At 39.8% G+C, this 22,667-nt stretch overlaps 1 protein-coding gene across 4 annotated transcripts; it reads left to right on the forward strand.

Moving 5' to 3' along the window:
* The first annotated feature begins 8,376 nt into the window (after positions 1-8,376).
* Positions 8,377-19,513, forward strand: LOC307021064 (uncharacterized protein). Of its 4 annotated transcripts, XM_079652836.1 has the most exons (7): positions 8,377-8,438; positions 9,203-9,704; positions 10,483-10,654; positions 14,988-15,434; positions 16,032-16,096; positions 16,386-16,429; positions 18,700-19,506. In XM_079652836.1, coding segments are annotated over exons 2-7 (780 nt in total). In that variant the 5' UTR covers positions 8,377-8,438; positions 9,203-9,653; the 3' UTR covers positions 18,701-19,506. The 4 variants fall into 4 exon arrangements, with proteins under 4 accessions (XP_079508962.1, XP_079508960.1, XP_079508963.1 ...); XM_079652834.1 differs by having other exon boundaries at positions 16,386-19,513; XM_079652835.1 differs by lacking the exon at positions 8,377-8,438 and having other exon boundaries at positions 8,837-9,704; positions 16,386-19,513.
* The last annotated feature ends 3,154 nt before the right edge of the window (positions 19,514-22,667 follow it).

Genomic DNA, 22,667 nt, shown 5'->3' on the forward strand with positions numbered 1-22,667 from the left:
GCTGCAGATCCTCAGCGTGTGACTGCGGGTCGCTCCTAAAATCCACTCTGGTCATGATACAGTCTGACAGTTCGGAGGGATTACCGGAGGTTTGACAACAAGACATTGTTTCGAATGATATTGATCAAAGTTCACTTTAATCCTGTTAATTAAAGCAAAGAATAACACTGAACAAATCCAACACTTAAAAGAGAGGCTGGATGAAAGACTTAATGAAAGATGTTGATCTTGTAATTCTCTGGTAATGCTTTTTTGTTTCTGATTTGGGCTCAGAAATGCTGAAGCTGCTGCTTCCAGGCTCTGGGTGATTGGCAACCTTATCAAGGCCTGAAGAGTGAAGGACCTTGGGTAAACCTGCCTGGTTAGATGAATGTCTGCGTGGTGGGAGGTCCGTCTGACTTGTTGTTAATGCCCATAAACGCTGACCTCTCCCATGCCATGTGCCTCCCAAATCCAGATATGAAAAGTGGCTTACGGATCAAAACATGCTTTCCTCGCCTGCTCACACTGATAAAGCCTGAGAGGGAGAGAGGGTGGGAAATATCCTCTTCTATCGCTAAAATAACTTAGAATTATGTTGACTACAGTAGCAGATTGTTATTCATCACATTTGGAGGAAGAAATTGACCAAGTTGTCAATGAAAACAGAGACAAATCCAGAATTTGCATATAAAAAAACGAAATCAAAAACACAAATCAGATTAGCACTTGGCTTTCTGCACGCTGCAAGACATCCTGATTTTCTTTTTGATTTAGAACAGTATGTTATTTAGAGTTTGAAGGCTATGCAAAGATATGTTCTGATTGTCCTGAAAATGTTGACAGAGCAACACTTCATAGTTATTTTCACACGCATACTGAGGAGATTGGCTGATAGCATATGAGTTATTTTTAAACTTTTTTGAACAGTATCATTAATAGGCTGATATTCATACCAAAATAACATTATGTATATCACCATTTATTTCATGAAACCAAGCAGTTCTATAACTAATCAGTCCTCATCGCCACTGCAAGATTTTTCAGGATCATCCACAATGTGTTCTGTGAAGCAATATATTGCAAATATTTACGTTTAGAGTAGTCTTTTCTAGTTTGGATATTGGTGATCCAGGTGCCAATCTTCTAAATGAACCAATCGGTAAAATGAGTACTGTAACCTACCTTGATTAATCATTTGATGCAGCCCATTTGTGACGTCATTTCCGACTTCAAACAGAAGCTGTATTCCCTCATAACTTTTTTGCTGATCAAAGATACTCATAGCTAATACAGAATAGATAGTCCCAACAATATTTTGTTTGATTTTCTTATTCTGTTCACATTAGAAAAGTTGGATTTCTAGCAATTTTTGCCTGTTTTTTCCATCGTATGTGAGCTATGTTTTGACTGGTGCATCATTTACTATCTACCTGGACAAAGATAGAGATTTTTTAAATCATCGAACAATTAAATAAATCAATATATTTCCTTAGCATACAGGAGTTTTGCATATTTATTTGCAATATTTATTTATAGTTGTACTTTTGGTGATTATTACTGGTGCAGCTTGTCTTTGTCACTTGCGCACATTTTTGTTAAATGCGGGAAAGTTTTAAAGTGAACATCCTCATTTAAACATATCTGTGCTTCTGTTCAGTTCTGCTTGTTTTCCACACTGCCTCCACATTCTCACTCATTCTTTGTTTTCACTGCTGCATTTTCTCTGTGTGCAGATAAAACCCAGATCCAGCAGTTTATACAAAGTACAATGCTCCTCTATTACATCCATGACATGTCAAATATTTCCTCTTGAAGTAACCACACATTTCCTCAAAATGCTTAAAGCCATAATTGGAAACAGACAGCTTGTGTACCTTTGGGTCACAGTAGCCTGAAATATGTTTAAATCTTTATTATTTTCTTTCAATCAAAGCGACTCATGGTCATTTTTAGTCTCAAATCAAAGTGCTCTGGGAAACTGTGCCGGGGCCGTTTGCTTAATGTTCATTGGATGGCTCTTTCACCTCTCATTCAGACTTCAAGCTTCAGTTTAAAGCAAATGTTTGTGTATGTTTTGCTTAAAGTATGCATGGGAAAGTGCCCCCGCTGCCTCCCAGTGAATGTTCCCTTTGAATAAATGCATGAGTTTATGACTCTGTGTGTGTGTGTGTGTGTGTGTGTGTGTGTGTGTGTGTGTGTGTGTGTGTGTGTGTGTGTGTGTGTGTGTGTGTGTGTGTGTGTGTGTGGCATAGCAGCGGGGCTTTTCCGTCTTGTCAATGGAAAACATTAATGTCATGCCCCCACAAACCCACCTACCACCCCCTCAGCCCCCTTTCCACCCCCTCCCTGTTTAATTCAGTCCATCAACACTTCCTCCTTCAGCCTGTTAGTGTCACACTGCATTTCCTCTCCGGCCTCAACCAGAGTGGCTCGCCACAATCGGCCCGGTTCAGGTTTCCCTCAAACGGCAGAGGGCTTCAAAGTCAATAACTACTTTTTTGATTTTTATTGACCCAAAGACTCAGCTACCTCCCCCCCTCTCTGTCTACCCAAACACCGCTCTCCCCCACATGTCTTTAAGGGGAATAAATTACAGTAAGGAGAGGGCGATTTTGCTGAGGTTTGAAAGTGGTGTTGTCTCGCTCATTTCACCTGCAACTGATTTACAGAGGGGTCCAAAAATGTCCTCCATTCAGCAAATCAGAGCATCCCTGACGTCGGTAGAAGAGATAGACTAAGGGGAAATCTTCATGTAAAACATACTGGTTTCCAAGATTGATTGAAAAGGTAAAATTGATTAAAAAAGGCTTAAATGCTTTAGTATTTATTTTCATAAATGCACCTACGGGGCTTGTAACAAAGGACCTTTACTGACATTACTAGAGGGAAATGGTGTAATGTAACCATTAACATACTTATATTAATAGATTCACAGATTTAAAATAAAAATAAATCTACAGATGGATTGTCCCACCTACATACCAAGTCAAAGCTGTGTCAAGAATTGCTGATTTGTTGAAAAATCTGATAAAATACCAGTTTTAAATGTATTTTTTGAATTTGGAAAGTTTATGATATAAAGAAAGGCAGCTAGCCTACACTTATAGTTGTATTACAAACAATAGTATTGTAAGTAATTGTAATAGTATGAGGACGTTTATCTTGGTTTTATCCTCCTAATAATTGTACAGATTGAAGATTATTATATTATTCTATAAATAAATTGTTTTTTGCAAGTCCGACTTGTGACTAGCCTGTCTGGGGTGCAGTGAAAAATGTCAGGGTGATAGACATGCAGGTTTATCTGTATTATTATTATAGGTGCTTTTGCTTACTAATTGTTCTTTTTGAACTATCTCTGCAGCTGACATATAATCCCTCGTAAAACAAAGAAGATAGCTGGTTCAATTGTCTATCTGTTTCCCTCGGTTTCCAGTGTTTATGATAAGCTAAACTAACCAGCTGCTGGTTGTAGCTTGATATTTACTGCAAATTCATGAGATGGATCAATGTTGTTATCCAACTCGAAATCAAAAAAACATGCTTTCACACATTTTCATACTGATGGCTCTGTACTGGGGCTCAGTCCCTGCTGTGGCGGACGCAGGTCGTATCTGGCCTGCGACAGCTTACATGTCATCACCTCTATCCCTCACTCTTTAATCTATTTTTCTAAAATAAAGGATAAACTGGCCCAAAAAATTATCTGTCTCTCTGGAAAGTAAGCTTATTCATTGTTCCATTATCTTTTAATACCACTTGTGGCCACAGAGGCCGCTGTTATGAAGACTAGCTCAAATTGACTCAGAGAAATATCAAATGGTGAGATTTGGTGATGGATCAAATCAAATCATTGTGGAATTCAAAAGTTCACATCTATGGCGTTTAACAACAGAAGGAAGATTTTAAAAGTACGTTTCAATGTCTCCCTGCGGGGCAAAGGTGGAGAAAGAACAGACAATCTGTAGGTAATCAACCGGCCCATGACTGCCTGTGATCTTTTGGGGGAAATCGACTCACTAATGGTCCGCCTTGTGTCCTGTGTCATTTCCTTTTGATGTGATTGGCCAGTGATGATCAGTGATCTGGCTGCGTGTAGTAAAGAGCTCTCAGCAGGCACTTTTAATTACCAGGGGGACTGATTTTGGCTGCAGAGCCCACCTCGTCTGGTTTTTATTTCCAACTGCAGACTGACTGTAAAACAACACTACCAGCGCTGTCACCCAAAACCAAAGCTGCATATGTACAAAAGAAGCCGGGGCCCTGATTATCATTCTGTGTTGGGCATGTGAGCGACAGTTGCTCTGTTTTTACTTACACCCCCCCTCCTCCTTCACCTCCTCCATTTCTCTCTTTCCTTTAAGAATCTTTCTGCACACATAAAAAACTGATGTCAAGTGCACACGCTACATGCATACTATCTCAGACAAATGAGAGCCAGGTGCGTCCATATGAGAGAGTTCATATATGAGAGATATTGCAAACATCTGCATGTTCTGCGTGTCCTCATCATTTTGATCCCTGTATGACAGTAAAAGGCTGCGGAGAGCAGAAAGAGGGGAACACCCGTGAAAAGAGTAACCCTGCCCGGTTTGTTCTGCTGCCAAAAGACACACACACACACACACACACACACACACACACACACACACACACACACACACACACACACACACACACACACACACACACACACACACACACACACACACACACACACACACACACACACACACACACACACACACACACACACACACACACACACACACTGCCACTGTGCTTTAAGTTTTCTTCTGTCTTCAGACTGAGGTGTTGTCCAGTACTGTTTGCTAATGGTTATATTGTGGGAAATGTAGGACCCACTGTTGTTAGAGGTTATTTAATGCATGGGACTTAGAATCAAGATATAGAGCACTTTTACATAACTTGCAGCTCTTTGCATGGCAATGCCGTGCTGCTGTTCATTCGCCAATTTGTTCCAAACTAAAGTATCTCAACATCTTTACGATGGGTAGACATAACATTTTGTACACATGTTCATGATCCTCAGTGGATGAATCAACATAACTTTGGTGATCCTCTGATTTTGCCCCCAGCGCCACAGTGTCGGCGACATGTTAGACTTTTAAGTGTCAGAACTGCTTTTCAATTAGTTTTCATCAAATTTGGTACAAAGGTTCATGTTCCCTTTAGGATACATTTCACTCAACTTTTCATGTAGCGCTTTCATCAGGTCAAATTGATATTGTCCTAAGCTTTATTTATCACTTTATACCTGCATAAATAATGACATTCCAATCTGTTTTGTGCATTAAATAGCAAATGTTAGCATGCTAACAAGCTAATCAAAGCTGGTGCTCATGGTTAACATGATCCTGCTTAAGGGAGTGTGTTAGCATGCTGATGTGAGGATGAAGTTCAAAGCACTGCTGTGCCAGCTAGCAATTATATTGTTTCAAAGTCTGTCTTTCTCCTGCTCTCCGTCATAAAATCTCATTCACTCTGTTTTTCTTTTGGTAAACAACGCTCTCTTTACCCTCCAACACTCACGTTTGGTCAGTAGGCTGTTATTCACTTACTTGTCTATCTGTATACTAGTTCACATTAGCCACTTTCACACCAAGTACTTTGCCGTACTTAGTTCCCAGCACTTACTGCCAGCATTTAGTACCCCCATGGAACTAAGAGCCGATCGCGTTCACACCGGAATAAGTTCCAGGAGGGAAGATTACGCAAAAGAAGCCGCTGACGTCACTTCTTCTTCTTCTGCTTTGGGTTTACTGGCAGGCCGCAAAAAACAACTTCATGGCGTATACTGCCACCCTAAGTCCCCGGCTGGAAGTCCCCGGAGTTGGGGACTGGCATAAGTGTTGCCATAAGTTATTCTCTCTCCGTTGGTGCGCGGGGCTAATGCTAATGGTAATAATAATAATGCCAGCAAATACAATGGCGGCTTCACAAAACTTTTCAGAGTTTTACGGGGCGTGGTTTGCAATTCGCCCAGCCAATCGAAATTGGTACTTTTTTCTCCCCAGGATAGTACCACCTCTCTAGCTAAAAATGTGGGTAAAAGTTCTCGGAGCTAAGTACTCTTTTTGGTGTGAATGCAAAATTCCAGGCACTATCGGAACTAAACGGGAAAAGTACGAGGAAAAGTACTCCGGTGTGAACGCGCCTAATACTTTACCTCTCCTGTTATCTCTCTATCTTCTTGCCAATTATTTTCTGATGTTCACATTCCCACACACACACACACACACACACACACACACACACACACACACACACACACACACACACACACACACACACACACACACACACACACACACACACACACACACACACACACACACACACACACACACACACACACACACACACACACACACACACACACACACCTGCTGGTTTTCCTCTGCCGCTCCCGAGTCATGTGCATCAGAGAGGCAGGGTGAGTGGTATCAGGACTTTTCCTATCTCTATAAAACGTTATCATTATGAGGTGTTGTAGATAATGTGCATCTTAAAGAGGTCCAAAAAATGTGGATCTGCCCCGGCTGCCCTCTCATGAAACCTTCACCCCGGGCCACATTCTGTACGAGACCAGAGAGATCAAGCATGGGAACAGAATCAGAGGATCCTGTTCAAGGTGAGGAAACATCCAATGTGTATCCGGAGTAAAGGGCATGTGTTCAGATAGAAAAAGAGAGAAAAGAGCGCGTGGAAAAAAAGAGACAGAAAAGGATAGGGTTCAATTGAAGAAGACATACATTATTGATGATTTTGAAGTGTTTTACTTAAAGAGAAGAAATGTGCAGGTGTATCTGACCAAACACGCTAGAGCTAAAGAAGCTGTCCTGAAACACAAAGACATTTTCTACACTTTTATACCTGCTCAAAAATGCTCCAGCAACAAAAGGAACAAGAATATTGCAGTTTGTAGTGTTATAGGACATTTTCATCAGACACTTATGGTGAATCTCTAAAGGAAAAATTGATTGAATCTATAGCGAAGCGTGGATTTGCAATCCGCCATTTTCTATTTGCATAGTGCAGATAAGTGAACTAGAAAATATTCTACTAACACACATAAAACATGGCTTAACAGCATCAACATTTAACAAAAGTGCAAAATCCAGCTCCATTAAAACTGACAAGGTTCACAGTCAGAACATTTGTCGTTTGCTTGTCAAGTTTTCACCCCATGCACAACATGCTAACGTTATTAGCATTAGCCTACAGATGCAGGCTAGCAGACTTATTTTTAACCATGTGTAGATTTTTCCCTCACTGCCGGGTAGTTTTTTGTTTTGGAATTTCTCAACAGAATAGTCGGGTTAACTTTCAGCCCGCATGCACATTTTAACAGCCTGAAAATGTTTGTGAAACAGCAGTTTAAAATGCGGCAAAAGGGAGCAACAAGACGGTAATATTAACTGGCTACATGTCAATGTCCCTAGACCACTGTTTATCAGGTACGTTGTGAGGATCAATGTTACTACAACTGCATTTATTTAAAAAATGATAATAATTGATTTTACTCACGTTTTGCAGTGCTCCCGTGATAACATGACATCATAGGTAAGAAGCAGTACAGGTGTCAGTGAGTCATTCTGCTGATGGAGGTGGGGGTTGGTAGCTTCTACTGATTGAAATATAAGTCAGAGGTTGAGTCTTAAACTAACTATGTTTTCAGCTGCTAGTGACTTGATTATATAAACGTACACATGCCTCAACCTGATCTCACCAGAATGCGTGACTCCTCCACGACTCCTGAACACCGAATTGCGTGGTGGAGTCACGGAATCTTTTATATTTGCGTGTTGGCACCACGCAACAACCCCAATGTAAACTGAATGAGGCTCGTTTGTCGTGGTGCACACACGCATTTCTACAACGTCCTGCAGTGAGCTTTTTATTCTATAAAACGTTTTTAAAATCTACTTTATAGCTTGTAGTAACTCACGGGAGGCTTCTTTTCTTTTATTTGTATTCATAATAATTTTTATTTTTCGTAATGTATTATGGTGCATTATTTACCCATGTTTGTTCTCAAAAAACGGTGCATTTGTATTAAATTAGTTATTTTTTAAGGAAGGCCAGAGCTTCAGCTGTGTCAACTAGATTGTTCCCTTTAGTTTACGTTATTTAAAAGACAATTATATTCATATTCGATCATTAATAGCAGGGCTCTCAAGTTTTGAACAGAGTTCAGAGTGAGATTTTGGCAGCGGTGTTTGGTACTCCAACTTCTGGCTCCCCTCAAAGTTCCCATGAAGCATAATATGAATATGAATAATAATCTTTTTTTTTTATAACAACGATAAACCAGAAGAAGATGCCGTCGTTACCACGGCAACGTTATGTCGCGCTTGACGGCAGTGACGTAGCCACGTGACGTTGCCCACGATCACGTCACTTTCATTCATTTCATCTCACAACGGACTACAGTAAGTATCTAAAATCAAGGGGAGTTTATTTCTTTAAAACACGAAATGATATTACTTTTATTTATTCCAATGTAGCACAGTCTCTATAGCGTTTCATTCCTGGATATTATGTTGAGTTTTGTAGTGTGTTTAGCTTTTACAATAGGGTACGCGCAAGCTAGCGGCCAAGTTCAGCTAGCCTCCGGCTTTCCGGTCAAAGTTTGTAGCTGGATAGCATTTATAGTTTATACAGCTGGATAGCATTTATAGTTTATACAGCTAAATGACATTAGCTGTCCCCGGCACAGTTGGATAGTGGAGGTGCCTGTTAGAAAAATATGTTTAAACTTTAAATGCTTGTATTTGCCCATGTGTTGTAAAGACAGCTTTCAACACAGAGTTGTAATAGTGGAATCGGCGATTAGATGGAGTGGAACAAAAATGTGGACCTGGAGTTTTTCCAGAGGATTTGACTGGCCAGTGGGGACATTGGGATTGTTACATTGTACAATTAAAATATATAGTAGAAGATATAAGATATATAAATTATACTAAATTATTATTGCATAATAGAGTAATGCACAGATTAATTATTATTGCACTCTCTTCATTTTGTGTATTGTTTGTATATTGTGTCTGTATTGTTTGTATGCCATGTCCCTCATAATATTAGAATATGCACAGTATAAATTATACTAAATTAGTATTGCATAATAGAGTAATGCAAAGATGTTACTGTTATTCTAAATAATCCTGATCATGTTTTTATTTTTCCTGTTTTACAGCTTCTTTACAACTCTATATCACCAACACACACATATCCACACACACACACACACACACACACACACACACACACACACACACACACACACACACACACACACACACACACACACACACACACACACACACACATATAAAACCAACGGCACTTTTAAGAGCCACTCTTTCTCTCACTGACTCTCTTTCTATCACTCTCTCACTTTCTCTTTCAATCAATCTCTCACCTTCTCTTTTTCAATCACTCTCTCTCACTTTCTCTTTTAATCACTCACTCTCTCACTCCTACAAATGGCTGGAGGGTCCCAAAAAAAGCCCTGCCCAAGCTGTAGGCAAAGTATTTACTGTGGTAATAAAATCTGCCCGGTATGTAACCATACATAGCCCAAAAATTTTAGACTGAAAAAGAAAATAGAAAAATTCCAAAGCCAGCAGCAGCAGTGGTTGTCATCAATGACAAAAAACCGAATCAAGTCCCACGTTATTGATGACGCCGCCATTCTGGTATGTAGTTTACAGAATTATCTCATTCACCAAAAGTGTGAAAAGTAGTTTTATTAGTTTGTCAGAGGATTATAAATTAACTGGTATTGCTTCACATCCACAGTATTAATTGTATCATTAAAGGTAGGGTATGTAAGTTTGAGAAACCAGCTCGAGTGCGCTAGGATTTGAAAATACACAGCCGTAAAAAATCTGCCACTTCCTTACCGAGCTCCTCCTCCAACACACACGAACGCGCACATGACCAATGAGGGCACGAGATAAGTTTGTGCACAGATGGAAGGCTGATAGGCACGTAGTCCGTCCAGTTATACAGCCGGGCCGGCTAAAATAATTGGTCGTACACTTTACAGTACTACGGCTTCCACAGATGAATTTTTTTATGGATTTTTTGTCAAAACACTTTGGATATTCATTGCTATCGGGATGTTAAGAGCATTTCATGGAATATAACAAAAAGTGTATCTCGAGCCAGTTTCTCAAGCTTACATACCCCACCTTTAATGAGAATATAATTCATGATTAATGATTTTCAAACAGAATTAACTATTATGTGTAGGAAGTTTAGGAAATGTCTCATAAGTTAAAAATCCCAAATGTATTCAACAAAACATAATGAACAAATCATTGTTTTTATTATGATGCCAGGATATTAGTGTAGATGATTTATTTTGATGCTACTTCAGGGCAAGCTTGCAGATAAATTCAACAAATGTAAATAACAGTTTTGTGTATTTATCTAATTGATCTCTCTACCTCTCAACAATTACTTTCCCAGATGGAAAAGTTGCATGCCCTTGGCTTGAAACCCCTGCTGCTGTTGGCGTATCCCCCTAGCAAGAGGGTGGCATCTAAAACAAAGGTGTTGATGCCCACGCATGCCCAGCTGACCACATACGCCAAGACAAGCCTCGAAAATGTGGAGGTCATCTACAATCTGATGGTTGCAGGTGAGATTGCATTCATTTAATAACCATCTGCACGAGTCACTCATTCATATATTGACTATCTGTTATACAATGTGTGGTATTGATTTGTCCTGTTTATTTCAAAGCAACAAAGAGAGTCATTTTAAAGAGCTGGGGTCTCATTTATAACTGTTATGTATGCACAAAACAGGGCTTGAAAGAGGTGTATGCCACTTCCCATGCAAAAGTTGTAATCTATATATTTTTTTTAATTGACAGAAGATTATGATGACAGGGGAAATTGTCTATGCATATTGTGAGGTGGTGAATTGAAGCCAGATTGTATAAATACATGTTATAAGCATTTTATACATATAACCTCTCACATATTTAATTTCAGTTAATATCACACGTTTCTTAACAGGGTGTCCGCGGGGTCTTAAAAAGTATTAAAAGTTGATAAATCAATTTAGCGAAAATTAAGGCTATTAAAAAGTATTAAATGGCATTTTCCAAGGTATTAAGAAGTCCCGCAGCAACGACAACATGAAACACCCTTTAATTTACTGAAACGACATGTCGGGAAACCCCACAAGGCGGCCCCATGCATAGCGCGCCGTAAAATGCTGCTTATTATTTTAAGTTTCGTTGCCTTGCTCCGCTCTGTGTGTGTGTGTGGGGGGGGGGGGGATAAACGACTACGGTAACGGGTCCCAAGGTGGGTAGACCGGCATACGCAACGCTCTGGGGGTCCAACGGCTCCGTGTGTAAGCCCTATATGATCATTTTCTGATAACGATGAAAGAGCCCGCCTCCCTCTCCCCACGTCTCCTGCTGCTGCTGGGCTGTCAGAAGAGGGGGAGGAAAAGAGAGGCAGTCACCGTTTATTAAATATTATTATATTATTATACAGAGAACAGAGTCGTTATCAATTTGTTTTAAAGCTCAATAAATAACAAAGAAGACCTCTGACCGGCACTTTCCTAATTTTGTACGGAAGATTTAAACTTTAACGGACATGTTGACCGGCGGAACATTTTTTTTACGGAAACTGCCGCACGGTCCCCTCGTTCCTTGGAAGAGGCGGAGAGGTGGGTGTTTTTCATCTGCTGGTGGACTACCTGAGAGATACAGCAGGAGAACATGCCGTCCACCGCTGAGAGTAAACAGAAGGGCAACCATGGCAACCATGCTCCGGGTTCTTCTTCGCTGCTTTTGGTGTATTTCGGGCGGCAGCAGCGCCACTTACAGGCATGACATATGTACTACATCGTTTCCAGCATTTGCAGCGGTCTAGTGTGAACGGACACGTTAATGAATCGAATGCGTGTGAAAGGAAGCCTTTTTTGCGCTTGCGTATGCGTTTTACCGTATGCGTTTTACCGTGTGGGGCCGGGGTCTAAGCCAAACTATATCCGGTCACAGAGATCTGCTATTTTAAAGTAAAGTCAACACATATAGACCCTAAATATAGTCTATATTAAGAACGAGAAAAGTCTTAACATATATATCCTTTTTTGTAAACATATGACAAATGTGTGACGGTGATGACGTCAGAGCATCGTCTTATGTGTCAGGGCTTAGCCCCGGACAGCCCCAGCCCAATTTAACCCCTTGGTATTTGTGAGGGAGCTCCTATATGGCATTACCCCGCTGAAGCTCACCAAAGTTTAACATATTTCATAGTTCAAAGTTTTGTCAATTGTTTTGTTTATTGGTCAAATACTGGTTTCTAATGTTTTCTGAGGAGTTTTACTGGAATGAAAGAGCACAGAGTACAGAAGCAACAAAGCAGCATACTGCATTAAACCTGACCTTCACAGAGAGGTTGAAGTTCATTTGGAAAGAAGGCTTCAGTAGTCTGTCTGCACTCTGTTTAGTTTTGCTATCTTACAATCAATATAGTAAATGTGAGGTAAAGTGTGTCGCCAATGTAACCAGTTAGAACTCAAAGTTGCGATGAGGTCTTAAAATGTATGGAAAGGGTCTTAAAAAAGGTCTTAAAAGGTATTAAATTTGACTTCAGGATTCCTGCATATACCCTGCTTAAAGATCCTACATTCAAACCATCAGTGTTATTTGTGCATATGCTTGTGAGCCATAACTAATTCCATAAGCATCTTTCAATTGTAAAAGAAGTAAGCCAACTCAAATCTCAAATCAAATTCCACTTAGTATTTCATCAGCACTGTCTCGCCATCACATTCCCCACCATCGGAACGCAGAGGAGATGGTTGAAACAGTATAGTACTGACACTCGTGGTCAGTTGTGGAGCGCACCATAGCTGATGAAAAAAATCCAAGATAACATGAAATAGCAGTAAACAATAGCAGAACAGATGCAAGTACCAGACTGTGTCTCCAATGCGTTCTGTGGTGCACAAAGAGCGCACTGAAGACACTCCGGCCCCCACACACGTCTTCTCAAGTGACCTGACCCAGCACATCTTTCCCACCTACACATATGGATAGCAAAGTCTAGAAATAAAGCCAGTGACAGCTCTCGCACAATCTCACATATGAGTCCTAATTATATTGCAGGCCAAAACTTCAATAAATACATTTTGTTCACTTATCAAACTTCCATTTTCCAATTAAAACCCAGTGTGGGGGATAACATTGACTTTTGCAAATATTGAAGTGATCAGTTTGATTGCCGCAAACATTTATAAATATTTATAAACATACTCAATCAATTTGACTTTTTTTACAGTTTAGGTAGATTAGGGTTGCCTTTTTTTGCATGTTTTGCACATTGGCCTAATTTCATATTTTATAATGTATGTGTGTGTATTCCATGTTCCTGTTTTCAAACATTCAATATTCAAAGGTGTTATTGTCATATGCACAGCTACAGCGTGGTTGTTGCCAATGACAATCTTAACTTCCAGGCTCCTCCAACAATGCAGCATACAAACAGTACAAGAAGAAATAAAATAGTGCAAGAAGAAACTAGTCCAACAACGTAGGTACAAAACTAACATGCAGGAATAAGTCAAATATATACATCTAAAATAGAATAAGATGAAACAGAAAGTAAAATGAAATACTAATATGGGGAGTAGGGATGTGCATCTCCATCACTGACGCCGATGCGATGCGCATCTCGATACGTTGCCAACGATACAATACATTGACGATACATTTGAAACACCAAGCGGTGCGATACGATACGATTCACCCCTGTTGCGATACAGTTCGATACGATTTGATTCAACATTATGCGATACGGGGCGATACGATGCGATTCAACACGATGCAAAATAATGATACTTCAATATGGTACAACAGAGGATTTTTGTTTTATTCCTTTTATTAAGCAAATAATACATTAACAAAAAAGTGCTTTACATATTTGGTTCTCTCTGCTAGCACTGCACATCCCATCATGCTGTTTATTTTTTACCTTAAAAAACTCTCCAGAGTACAATTCTATAACACCTCACAGTTAAACAATGTAAGGATGCATTGCCCATGATTAACAATGTGCAGATAACAACTACCATAGTGTAATGCCCATACAGCTGCTGCCTGATGTGCTTAACACTCATTCAGGCTAACTCACCAGTGAGCAGAAAGCAGTGGGTTCTATATGAACAATAAAGAATACAAATAACCTTTCACAAACAGCTCTATCATAACTGCTTACAGTAAGGAAGACATTTAAACTATTATTGGCAGTCACAGGCTGCTGTAAACTAAACACCATTCTCTCTGACAGAACACCTCACTGAGTGATTTAACTCATATGTCTAACTTTCAGGTTTCTCTTTTCAGCCGCAGACCCCATGTCGCGTCTTTATGTGCGTCGCTAAGTTCCTCGTACTAATAAAGCGGCACGGCATCGTTTACAATTTGCGAGCGATTTTTCAAGTTGACCGTCTTTCTTGAAAAATCCGAAGTGTTGTCAAACGTTTGATTTGTAGGTATTTTTCGGTACGCTGTGTTTCTCTTTCTCCTCGACTTCCATGTGTGTTGATAACTGAGACTCTCGGCCTCCATAGTGCGAAGCAATGATCAGAGATCGTCTCTGCAGAGTGCTGACAGGATTAGGTGATATTATATGAATGAATCGCTTTTTTACCAATGCAAAGACGCTACAATCGATGCATCGCGAGTTCAACCCAAACTGTAGCCGATGTGCAGTCTTTCAACCGGTGCACTCTCATCTTGAACGTTTATGTCGGTGCACCGATGCAAATTGGTGAATCTTAACATCCCTAATGGGGAGGCATGAATGAAATGGTTGTATAAACAGATGTGGATATGTATAAATATATATGAACAGATAACTAACCAATGCAACATTTTGGTATTATACATCATAAATAAATAAATATGTTGGCTTTTAAACAGATTTGTACTGCAAACTCAGGGACAACACTCAACCCAGATCAAGAAGAGACCCCTGACACACCAACACCACCCCAAGACCCACCCAACCCAACCGATAGCTATATCTTACATTTGGTGCCATGTGATCAGCAACCAGGGGAAACAGCAGACCCACCACCACACCAGGCTCCCATCACCCACCCACCATCACATCAGGCTCCCATGACCCACCCACCATCACACCAGGCTCCCATCACCCACCCACCATCACATCAGGCTCCCATCACCCACCCACCACCACACCAGGCTCCTATCACCCACCCACCATCACACCAGGCGCCCATTACCCACCCACCATCACACCAGGCTCCCATCACCCACCCACCATCACACCAGGCTCCCATCACCCACCCACCATCACACCAGGAACAATCACACCAAATCCCACCAAAGCGGCAGCAACGTAAAAGAACCATCAAAATGAAAGGTATGTTTAGCTTGTATTCTACTCATTTAGATGCCACATAAGCATCAGTAAGTTAATGTTGCGATTTTTGTAGACGTTCCAAACATTGATTTATTAAAGGCCGGACTAATATTTGCCTTCAAATGTTATGAATGGATGCTATATTAATGTTTAGCACACATGCACATTTTGGAGTTAAAACAAAGACACAACAGAGTAACCTGTATGTATGTTGTCTGATAAGCTGAAGTCCCATTCATTAAAACCTTTCTATACTTTATAATTGAATGGAAAGCTTGCACATCCTTGCTTAATGTAATATAGTGCTTACAGAGCCCAAGTCCCAGTGTAATGAATATAAGACTAAAACATATCCACTCAGTAGCAAGCAATGTAAGATGTAATCAGTCCATTAGCAGACACAGCAACATCCCGAAGGAATGGCAGAGAAGCTAAGATTTTGAATAAAACCATGTGTAGACTCTGAAACTTCTGTGATTTCTCAGTAGGAAACACTAAATGTGCTTATGTCACAAAGTGGAAATGTTTATGCATTCTGAGTTGAGCCCTATACAAAACGTACTTTACCTGTTAATAATGTATTACATACAATTACAGATTGCTCTCACAACCAACTCGAGGTGTTCCCTGTCCGCGAAATACTAAGGACAAGGAACCGAAAGGTAGGATAATGATTACCTGGATGACAGTGTTTGCTGTTGGATAACTTTTCTGAATGTGTATAGCAATTACTTTATCTTACCTTGAAGGAATGCTGTTGTCCAATTCACAATATTAAGCTATTTGTGTAAACATCCTGTAAATCCCTCTAGTCTGTCAGATGTCTTTTTTCATGACAATTTTTTTAAATATATGCAAACTATTCTAACAATACATATATTATAAGTACTTGTGAAAGTTCAACGTTCAAATAACATACAGATGTACAATGTCTTTGTCTGCCTGCCACAGAGGGGGACGGAGCACCTTTACCAGTGGGAGCCCTGCACCATTTGGTATGTTAATTTGCTTTTGTACAATTAAATCTATGTGTGCTGTTAACATTTGTGGTAATTGTTGGCACGCCATTATCTTAGGTGGCATTTGTTAAAGAAAAATGCAAAAAGTTCTGCTGTCTGTAGCACCAGCTATAGACAAGTTCATTAATCTACAGATGTGCAAATTAACAACAGTGACAATCAAGTGGTGAAACCGTAAACTACAACAAAGGGTAATATATCAGTACCCTATTATTGGGCAGATCAAATTGTAACGTAACAAACGCATCTATCAAATGCTATTTGATCCCTTATCTTGGAATACAATGTGCCTGTTGGAGTAGTTATTATTCACTTGAAATGTTCTGCTGTAAGGCTCTAGGGATGCAATGATTTTACATTTTGATGTTATGATAATAGTCTGAGGAAACATCACCTTTGTCAGGGTTTTACAATTATTACACTAAGGATGGATGAATGTGTTCTTATAATTCGAGGTTTTATAGGATCTTTCCGCAACATTTTGGCATTTTCAGCTGCTGTGCCTATTTACCTTTATTAACCCGATTAAGCAGTTTTCTATATTTGTCAATGAGCAACAGTTGCTGTAAGGAACCTTAACGTACCATAATGTAGTTGTTTAGATAGTGAGAACAAAAACACTCAGTGTAGCTGAACTGTTAAAAGTGACATTGGTTAAAGGTGGGATAGGTAAGTTGAGAAACCGGCTTGAGATACACTTTTTTTATATTCCATGGAATGCTCTTAACATCCCGATAGCAATGAATATCTTAAGTGCTTTGACAAAAAATCCATACAAAAATATCATCTGTGGAAGCCGTAGTACTGTAAAAAGCACGACCAATCATCTGAGCCGGCCCGGCTAAAATAACTGGATGGCCTACCTGCCTTTCAGCCTTCCATCTGTGCACAAACTTATCTCGTGCCCTCATTGGTCATGTGCGCGTTCGTGTGTGTTGGAGGAGGGGCTCTGTAAGGAAGTGGCAGATTTTTTCCTGCTGTGTGTTTTCAAATCCTAGCGCACTCGAGCCGGTTTCTCAAACTTACATACCCTACCTTTAATCGCTGCATCCATACACTGGAATACCAAATACTTCATACAACACTGCACTCAGTGTTTCCGCTATATACAAATAGTGGCGGCGCAGCGCCGCTGCTGAAATATGAGCGCCGCTGCTAGGGGGCGCCAGCCAGGTACCCAAATAAAAAAAAAAAAAAATTGTTTTACTTTTTTTTTTTTTTTTTAAATAATAAGTGGCGACCCTTTTTCATTTTTGATTGTTTGTTATGTAGATTTGTAGTATTTGTGTTACTGGCATAGGCGACACAGGCGGTCGCCTAGGGCGCCAGATCTGGGGGGCACTGCGCTGGTAGCTCTGGGAGGGAAAAAACATTTTTGACCGTTGCCGCTCATCCAAATGTTCGGCCTTGATGTAACAACATTCATAATTAAGTACATTTAACACCCTTTTCACCCCGGTTACACGTTTAATTTGCCCTGTACGGTGGGCACTAGATTAACTAGGTAAAATAAGATATGAATGAACAACAAAAATAAAATAAGCTACATTTATTTGTTATTGGCTATGGTAGGTTATTGGTTATGTTCACATACTTATTTGATTATTAAAATGTAAACCAATCTTTTTCATATGGGCGTTTTACAGTTGTGCCCCCTAGATCGGATCTCTAGTAATTGTGTGCTCAAAGTGCACCAGATTGAAGCCTTTTACTGTAAAATGTTAAAAAAAAAATCTTCCCGGTGGGACAGACCCCCCTAGAGGATATCAAGTCCACCCCCCAATTCAAATATGTTCATACAATACTGAATACATTTGAAGCCATTTTGACGTCTATTACCCATGTCAATAAGTTTCTTTTTTTGCAGTGCATTTGTCTTTTGTGGAGATTTTTCATTTATCTTTACACATAAAATGTCGCCTAAGATCTCACCTAGGGCAGCAAATTGTCTAGAACCGGCCCTGGTACTAGGCCTAAAGAGCCTTTCTTGTGCTGACACATAGAAACAAATTGGCGGGGCGCACTTTGCACGCGCACACACAAAAAAATTCCACGCGCTCCGCGCTCAAATTATTCTGGGCCCACGTGCCTTAGCACCGCTGCTATGACTCTATCCTAAGGGAAACACTGACTGCACTTGTCTTCAAACGTTTATAAAACAGTATAAAAATGTTACAGTAGCCTAATGAAAATCGATTGAATGTGTATTACTGCTCACTAATTCTTCTTCACCCTCCCTTTATTAGATTTTTTTCTCAGTGGTCTCCATCCTGGCAAGCAGCCTGATTCCCACCCCATGCAAATCCCAATGCAATGCAAATAAAAATGATTTGGTGTTTGTATGTAATTAAAGTGCAACAGTTTAACAACTGCAACAGACTTACATTGTTTTTGACTTGAAGGATCCCTGTATGCATTGTTTTATGGCCACTGGCAATTAATTTCACAGGTGAATTGCATATTGATGTAAAATTAAGCTCAGCGCAAGTTCTTTCAGGAAGACTGGGTATATATATATATATATATATACATTCACTCCGCAGCTGCATATAATCAGCTCATCACAGTCGTTCTCTTTAACATATTACATTTCACCTCATTCTCCAGCAGCCAATCACCGTGCTAGAGCCAAACTTTAAAATGGCAGTCAGCTGTTATTTCAGGTGTTCATGCTGCCGCCCGCCTCCTCCCCATCCACCTCCTTTCATCACATCCAGTGCCAGGAGAGCTAATCCAAAGACCTCATCACACCTCCTCTTCATCCCATCTCCTCATCAAATCCAGATCTTCAGCATCATCACCAGTGTCTAGACCCCGGGGGGTTCCCTATACAGTATGTTCATGGCTGCATTTCCCCCTTTAGATATACCATTTCAGGATCGGGGTCTAATCGCCAAAGACTTAACATTTATCGTATGGCATGTGTCAATAAATGTTCTTTAAACAAAATGAAGTCTCTCCTGATTGAAATACACAGAAGCAGCCCACAAGGGGTCCTTGAGATGATAGTACATTATTGAAAACATTAATAACAGAATGCTTAATGCACAAAACATCAAGAAATAAGTAGCCAATGCTTCAATCCTTTGAGAATACACTGTTTGTAGTCTATTTTAATTTAATAATGGATTACATTTATAAAGCGCTTTTCCTGGTGCTCAAAGCGCTTATAAGCAAGTAAAACAAAATAACAACAAAAGTAGAAAGTGCTAAGCTAGGTGGAATAAAGGCAAGGGGTTAGTTGATCAGGAGTTGAAAGCAAGAGTGAAAAGGTGAGTTTTGAGGGAACGTGTGTAATCGGATCTATGTTAACTGTGAAATCCGGAAAAGTTTAAAAAAAATAAAAGAATACTTTATTCTGAGTTTGCTTGCTTTTCTCTTTGGAGGTCATGACATAACGGCAATATAATACACGGTTCGGCTGCATTAAATATTACACATCTGCCGTAGTTCTGTATTTATAGAGCCCTGATGAGAAGGCTTCTGGACAAACAGAAAGAACTGCCCCCAAAACTGAAAACGTGACGTGAATCATAAATATGTCAGCAATTAAACAACATCTTAGATTTCTTTTCACGCAATTTCACGTCTCCTTTCAGTATCAACACTAATTCGGCTGACTTTTGTTGTTGTTGATCCAATTGGTAGATAGGCGATATTTACACCATAACGGTGCACAGCTGATAGAAAGCAAGCCTAGTGGTTGAAGCACGTTATTGAATTTTTAATATTTTTATTATTAGATATTAATAGGAGAGACAGACAGACAAACTAATAAGTGAGAATGTGTTGGTTTGTTCCAATCAGAGGCACATTTAGCAAATATGGCAGTAGCCATCGATCATCATAAGATAAGATATACTTTATTGATCCCAAGTTGGACATTTTTTCGTTACAGCAGCATGTGTAACAGTTGTAAATATGCAGTGGTGTTTATTTGTAAATCATTTAGTATAATCACACAAATTCTGTGTTTTATATTTAATAATTCTGTGTTCTTTAGTTATTGAATGTTCAATACCTGACAGTATAATACATATGTATAATATCAGTTAAAATAAGTGCTTAAACATAGCCTACAGTAGTTAACATTGCAGGAAAGCAATATATCAATACTTTGACAGGCTTACATATTAATAGGAGACACAGACAGACAAACTAATGGTCTAAAGGCCTCTTTTGAATAAGAAAAAAGCTATCTGCTACAGTATACTATCATATATCAAAAGAATCAAAGGAACAGTTCAGCGCCCCACAACTTCATTGCAAACAGTTACAACCTTGACTTTACATCAGAAAGAACAAACATTAAAGAAGTGATTAACTGCATCAATTAGGGTTAAACGTGTATTCAGCTAAAACATATACATCGCTGCAGTTATTATCCAGTGGAAAGCCCTTACCTACTGGCCTAGTTGAATGAAAGTGGTTACTTTTTTTACTTTTTTGTGGCAGACAAAGCTATTATAGTAGGAACCTGCGACCCAAGTTTTTCATCTCCGACCTTTTTCATCTCTGACCTTGTTAAACATTGAACATTCAATAAATGAGGAACAGAGAATTATTAAATATAAAACACAGAATTTTTGTGATTATACTAAATTATTTACAAATAAACACCACCGCATATTTACAACTGTTACACATGCTGCTGTAACGAAAAAATGTCCAACTTGGGATCAATAAAGTATATCTTATCTTAAGATGATCGATGGCTACTGCCATATTTGCTAAATGTGCCTCTGTACCTTGACAAGTGCATGTTTCAGGCTTATCAATTAACAACAGGAGGGGTCACAGACATAAGACCAGCTGTTAAATAAAGCTCTTCTGACCTTAGCTGTCATGATGTGGGTATATATTAATGATGCTCATTATGGACACAAGCAATTTTCACCCATGTATTAATTATATGTTTTAAATTTGAGTGTTTCCTATCCCCTAAACCTTCAGGGATGTACACAGTTTAATACTGGCAACTTCTAATTATGGGAAATACGAAAACGTCTTATAAAACTATAATTCCCAGTAGAGACGTGCCATAGAACATGTTGCAAAACACACAATAGCCAGCAGGTGTAGTTCTGGGGACGGGGTGGGGGAGGGGGGGGTGGACCCGTCCGAGTCCAGTTTTGGATAGTCTGCCGTGCATGGTTCCATCCCATTTCAAAGTGCTGTTTGACACTCGGCGTAACGGGCGTAACCCTCGGCGCATTCCAACATCCAATCACAGCTTGAGGACTAATCACGGGGGTTGTCAAACATAGCGGAGAGAATACTTACTTCCGGGTGTAAAATTCTCTAAAGCAGTGGTTCTCAACCTTTTTACACCAAGTACCACCTGAGAAAATAGTTGGCTCTCCAAGTACCACCATATGACCAATGTTAAAATACAGTCTATGCACAGTTCATGCAGGACTCGGAGGCAAATGTATTCATAATAACATGATTTATTGTGCTCTCTCTCTCTCTCTGTCTCTCTCTCTGTCTCTCTGTCTCTCTCTCTCTCCCTCTCTTTCTCTCTATCTCTCTCTCTCTCACTCACTCACTCACACACACACACACACACACACACACACACACACACACACACACACACACACACACACACACACACACACACACACACAACAAGTGAGAATATAAAGAAAAAAATAATAACTTATTCTCACATAACAAATGTCAACTGTACACACATGTCATTTCCTGGACCTATACCAAAGTGTTATTGTAGGCCTCCTGCAACAACCTACATTGTAACAGAAAATGTCCGATTGGGAATTCAGTTTAACAATAATAATTAAGTCTCCAGGAGCAGATGAGCCTAAGGGCTTAATAGCTCATCTTCAGTCTGCTGATGTTTGCTATTGCCATTTCTGTGGTGGCAAAGTAAAAAAGATAAGGAAAAAGATAACAATTAAGGAAAAGTGTGTGCTTGTTCAGCTTTTGACCTCGGTCACAGCCTTCTCTCCATCCTTTGAGCAAATGCCTTCTTCCTGAGTCACTTCTCTCCTCCATCACAGCGGCTGTGCATATCACTTTTGTGTTGCTGCCGGAGCCTGCGCGTATGCTCGGTTGATGACTGTCCTCCTCCTCACTCACTTGTTCACTTTCGCTGGTAATATTCTCCTCTGTACCTCTCTTCCGAATACCTCCCGTTTTGAGCCATGTTTTTAACATCATTCAGCTTTCTTCATTCTTTAGCTTGCTTGCA

Source organism: Notothenia rossii (genome assembly GCF_949606895.1).
Source record: "Notothenia rossii genome assembly, chromosome: 10".
Taxonomy (NCBI): Eukaryota; Metazoa; Chordata; class Actinopteri; order Perciformes; family Nototheniidae; genus Notothenia; species Notothenia rossii.